At 36.7% G+C, this 6,000-nt stretch overlaps 1 protein-coding gene across 2 annotated transcripts in view; it reads left to right on the forward strand.

The window, feature by feature from the left end:
• Nucleotides 1-4,698, forward strand: part of LOC131689462 (PP2C-like domain-containing protein CG9801) — a 342,363-nt gene extending 337,665 nt beyond the window's left edge. For both annotated transcript variants that reach the window (XM_058974559.1, XM_058974560.1), the window contains one exon: nt 3,791-4,698. In XM_058974559.1, coding sequence (XP_058830542.1) covers nt 3,791-4,677 — 887 coding nt within the window. In that variant the 3' untranslated portion in view covers nt 4,678-4,698. The remainder of the gene's footprint in view (nt 1-3,790) is intronic.
• Nucleotides 4,699-6,000: the final 1,302 nt, after the last annotated feature.

A 6,000-nucleotide genomic window follows, 5' to 3' on the forward strand; every position in this document is an offset into this window, starting at 1 on the left:
GTGGCATTGAAAATGAAAGTCGCAGAGTAAAAGAAATATGACCAGACTTCTCCCAATTTTTCAAAATGTGTCGAGCGACCTTTTTTTTGGTTGACAAACTAGGATTTACTAAATAATCGATTATTGATTTTAATCGATTATCTTGGTCGATTAATCGAATGAATTAATCAAGCTCTCAAAAGTTATTCGATTAACGGATAATCGATTATTTGCAAAAATCAGACATCACTACCCAGTGAGCAAATTTTCTTACAGAGACTGCTCTGCTAAATTTCTATAAGTCTTGGTTTGGCAGTCCTGTCAGATTTCTGAGCGTATCCTGTCGGGTTAGTTGAGCTAGGGCGAACTCGGTTTCGCTCGCGTTTTCTGGCAAATTTTGACAGGAACCGAGCTAAACCCTGGCATAACACGGACAAAAACTGTGAAACATTTCGTAAACCGCTATGCTTTAGTTTTGTACAGATAATTTTCATAAAATATACGAATTTTTCGTACATATGATGAGTCGTTCGTAGTTCTATTGAAACACAATTAGTTTTTATTACGAGTTTTTCGTGAAAACCACGAAACGACTTTCGTTGGCCTATTGCGAAACAGCTTCGTTCGGCAAACGAATTATTCCCTGCTATATACGAATATCTTTATAATATTTACGAGCACCATTCGTCGAATCGTCAACGTCAACAGAGCTTCAATACGGAGTCATTGTTGCTATACGTCAGATAATTGTTGATGTTCACGACGGTCTCGGTCTGACTATTTAGTAGCCGTATCCGTGTCCGCCGGTTTCAGGAAGATTTTCTAAACCTCTTCCGCTTCTAGTTGATCCAGAATCCGGAGCAGTACGGATTCAGTTGAGCCATCACTCGATGGTTTTGCTTGAATAATTTTGAGTTTTTCTCTGCCGGAGCAATGTAAAAGAATATGCTATTAAATACGAAAACTTCTCTAAGATGAACGAAATGAATTCGTGCGACCAACGAGATAGTTTGTAATATACATAGACGATTATTAAAATAAACAAAACATTTCGTTTCATTCACGAAAATTAATGTCGTTTTCAACGACAACATTCGTGCAATGTACACTAAATAAGTAAAATTCACGAAAACTTTCGTTCATCAAGCGACCATTTCTTCATATCACAATAAAATCGGTTTTGCCAGATCTGTGTTTTTAACTAAAAAAAATCGGTGTTGTCAAACATCGATCCCAAAAGATCGAATGAAAAATAAGAAGATAATAAATACGAAAAATTTTCTAAGATGAACAAAATGAATTCGTGCGACCAACGAAGTCGTTCGTAATAAACACATACATTTATTGAAATAAACGAATGCTTTCATTTCATTCACGATAATAAATGTCGTTACCAACGATAACATTCGTCCCATGTACACTAGATAAGTAAAAGTTACTAAAACTTTTGTTCATCAAGCGTCCATTTCATCACACCACAATCTTTCTAGTCCTTAATAATGATGAGCAGGTTAAAATAGAAACGAATTTGCCAGATCGATCTTTTTAATTAATAAAAAATTGGTGCTGTCAAACATTTATCCTAAAAGATCGAATGCGACAAACGAAAGCGTTTGTAATATACATAAACGATTATTAAAATACACGAAACATTTCGTTTCGTTCACGAAAAATAATGTCGTTATCAACATTCGCGCAATGTAAACTAAATAAGTAAAATTCACCAAAATTTTCGTTCATCAAGCGGCCATTTCTTCGTACCACAGGAAAATCGATTCGGCCACATCTATTTTTTTAAATAAAAAAAATTGATGTAATCAAACATCGATCCCAAATGATCGACTGAAAACAATAAGAGGCTAATAATACGAAAACTTTTCTAAGATGTACAAAATGAATTCGTGTGACCAACAAAATCGTTTGTAATTTACACAACAGTGTATTAAAATAAACGAAACATTTCGTTTCATTTCCCCCCAACGAAACATTTCGTTTCATTCATACATAATAAGTGGAATGCATACACAAATTTGTCAAAATTTTAGCTGCACTTTAACTATGAGAAATACCTTCATATTTCCACTGTCGGTGGAAGATTATTAAAACTACCCAGAGCTGTTCCGGTGTTTGAAATAGTGCCAAATTTGAATATCAGTGAACATATATTTTTTAATAATTGTCATTAAGCGAAATATTCCTGGTTTTAAATAATGTTAATATTACATCATTGAATTTTCTCATAATTATAATCACATAATAACGATACCCACGCATTCGAGCAATGTTATTCTTCGTGTCCGATAGGTAGTTGTTTTGAGTGTTCAATAGGTAGATTTGATTCAGTCTTTGCGCAACTGTTCTTTATAAACTGTGTCAAAAGTTATTCGATTAACGGATAATCGATTATTTGCACAAATCAGACATCACTACCCAGTGAGCAAATTTTCTTACAGAGATCGCTCTGCTAAATTTCTGTAAGTCTTGGTTTGGCAGTCCTGTCAGATTTCTGAGCGTGTCCTGTCGGGTTAGTTGAGCTAGGGCGAACTCGGTTTCGCTCGCGTTTTCTGGCAAATTTTGACAGGAACCGAGCTAAACCCTGGCATAACTCGGACATAAACTGTGCAAAGATCCTGGCAATTCCTATCTGGTAGAATTTAGCACGAATCGAGCAAAACATCTGACAAAGATGTGGCAGGAAGCGTGCAGAGATCTTGGCCGTACATTTCTGGCTCGATTCTGGATAAAAGTGAGCAGCATCGGTTGGTTTAACGGGTAGGAGCGACCCGGTCAGCGTGGCAAGCAAAAAGTTAACAAAAGTCGAGCAAAGCGAAATTGATGCTGACAGCGTTTCTGCGAGCATTTTGCGCGATTTGTGCGAGAATTCTGGCAACGAATTCGCTCAAATGCAACAACCGTTTCTGACAAAAGCGGTTAAACCAACCGATGCTGCTCACTTTTATCCATAATCGAGCCAGAAATGTACGGCCAAGATCTCTGCACGCTTCCTGCCATATCTTTGTCAGATGTTTTGCTCGATTCGTGCTAAATTCTACCAGGTAGGAATTGCCAGGATCTTTGCACAGTTTATGTCCGAGTTATGCTAGGGTTTAGCTCGGTTTCTGTCAAAATTTGCCAGAAAACGCGAGCGAAACCGAGTTCGCCCTAGCTCAACTAACCCGACAGGATACGCGTAGAAATCTGACAGGGCTGCCAAACCAAGACTTACAGAAATCTAGCAAAGCAGGGTCTGCCAGAAAATTTGCTCACTGGGGAGGTAAGCGTGCAGTAAGCTGCGGAAAAGAACAATGACCGCGAACAACTTTGTTTACATACTGAAATCCAAGCAAACATAAACCTGAGAATAAAAATTCCTTTGTATGCACCGTGCTTGGTTAATAACGGTTTCTCCAGAATTTCTCCTCAAAGTGAATTTTGACATTTGGATAAAAATATGTTTGTCGAGAATTCTTCCTGCATATTTATCGAGCACCCAATATTTTTAATGAGATATTGCTTCCATACTAGCTTCAAAAACTGTTGGTAGAATATTGACTGTTTCAATATTATAAACATGACAAAATTTAATATTACCCCCATCAACGATTTTTTTTTTGTGGTGGTTAAATGCAAACTGTTCTCAACATCTAAATTTATTTGACTTTTAAAACTTTACAGAACATAGTAACAATTGTGCATTCGAATTAACAGGCTAAAGTGTATTCTACTTCCTTCTGGTTATGTCTCTGAAATTATCAACCCTTCTTTTTTATTCAAATTTTTGAAGTAAATAATATTTTATGTCTATTTTCAGCTTCGCACGACGTTGACTCAATGCGTGATATGCGAGATGCATTAGGTGCTCTTGGTCCCGTAAATGGTGATAAACCAGAAATGACGAATCTCACTCTTTCATTGACCATCGTGGAGAAGGGCGACATAATTTTTCTTACCTCGGATGGTATCAGCGATAATTTTGATCCTGTGGTAGGGAAATTTGCAGAACCATTGATAAATAAAGTTCAGTCATCGAGCCATTCAACGGTACAGCCTATGCAAAAAGATCTTTCACGTTTGGCACCTAGAAAACAAAATAAAAGTTCAACCAGTATAAAGCCTCAGCAAAAAGATCTTTCCGAATTCAGTACTCGCACTAAGCTGGGTACTGCGATAAAACCACCTTTCCATTCGCAATCTCAACAGATTAACCGTCCAGTTTCAGCGGAAATGTCAGCGGAGGAAAACCGTCCGATGTACATGCGCTCTAAAACAGTTATTGAGCCAAGACTGCACTCAAGCACTCGGGTGATCAAAAAGTTTAAACTACCACAGGTAACAGGGGCACAAAGGCATCAGCTGACACTACTACGAATGGCTGATCTATTGATGTATGGCATCAATGGAACTTTAAGACCCTGTAATACCGCCAAACAACTTTGTCAACTATTAGTCGATTTTGCAACTTGTATTACTTCAGCTAAAAGGAAACTGCTGGAACAGCGTGAACTTTACTACAAAGTGGTTGCCAGTAAGGATGGTTGTCGCAAGGAAGTAGAATTTACTAAGCATCAGCAGAAAATCGCACGCAAACGAATGGTCGAAGGCAGCACATTTGCTTCACTTCCCGGAAAATTGGATCATGCTTCAATTGTAGCGTTTACTGTCGGTGTTGAACGCACATTTAACGAAACTAATTTGTAATAAATCACATGTTTCATATCAGGTTTTCAATTTAATTGATATTTTTCCGAAGTCCATGATTCAACGGGCCATGAACATTAGGGTAAGGTGGGGCAAATTCGACCTAGTGAATGGTTTTGACTGTAAAATGCTGATTTTACATCGGATCAAGTCGTTTTATATACCAAATTAGGTTAGATTTCTGGACAACTTTCTATATATAGCATTTTCTTCGTATCTTGGGAAAATTTTGACATACAAGCGTTTTACGAAAACGTTCATTTTTGCTGTTTTCAAAAATGGTGGGGTAAACCCGACCGCCTATGTTTTTGGTTGATTTAATACTGATATTACCCAAATTTTATGGGTTTTCAATGATAAATCAATTAATGTTATGTTATTGAATTGTAACATAAAGAAAATGGAATTCAATGTCAATCTTGGAATGTCAAGATCACGAGCAGTAACACGTAAAGATATTCATCGGAGCAATTGCTGGACGAATACTATATTCATCATGTTTTTGTGTCTTTCGTTTGTAATTTTGAGCCATAGTGCAAAAAATAATAAAAGTATATTACCAATGCGCTAAAAAAATAAAAATATATTTCAATTTGATAAATAAACATTTTCTTTGCAAAAAAAAGCGGTCGGATTTACCCCACTATTTAGAGGTCGGATTTGTCCCACCGCGTCATTTTTCATTACGATGCAATTAAAAAAAATTGTGAAAAAAGTTGGTCTAAATTCATCTATGTACTTTGTAGGGCTTTAATCAGAGAATTTAAATCCACTTACATTTTTTATGCAGTCACTTTAACAGTCAGAAATATCCTGTAGTCAATTATGCACAAACATCAAATAAAATGTTGAAAAAACACATTTATTGTCGTTTGAGCTTCTCAATGTAGACTAATAAAATGCTGTCATGTCACCATTATGATTATTTTTGATGCTTTACACGACAACATTGATATTAGTTCGCATAGTGCTTCCGATTTTCGATAACAGGGGGGGGGGGGGGCGGTCGGGTTTACCCAACGGTCGGATTTACCCCACCTTACTCTACCATCTCAGTTTACTTGACACGGCATTTGTGAAGAAAACTTTACGCTGGTGTTCGTTTTTTTACATTTATAGAAAAACTGTTTTAATCGACATAGTGAACCTTTCTCAATTGGCCTGCGTTAAGCCAAACCGAACTAAGCGCCATAATTTTTTTATGCCAAAATTCATTTTTCGATAACACTATTAGTATAGAAAGCTTGTTTGCCTTGGATTACTATTTGAGCTCTCAAAAATAAATTGATGTGGACAATTCTTGTACATTGGGTGCAAATAGCG

This window comes from Topomyia yanbarensis, chromosome 3, assembly GCF_030247195.1.
Source record: "Topomyia yanbarensis strain Yona2022 chromosome 3, ASM3024719v1, whole genome shotgun sequence".
Taxonomy (NCBI): Eukaryota; Metazoa; Arthropoda; class Insecta; order Diptera; family Culicidae; genus Topomyia; species Topomyia yanbarensis.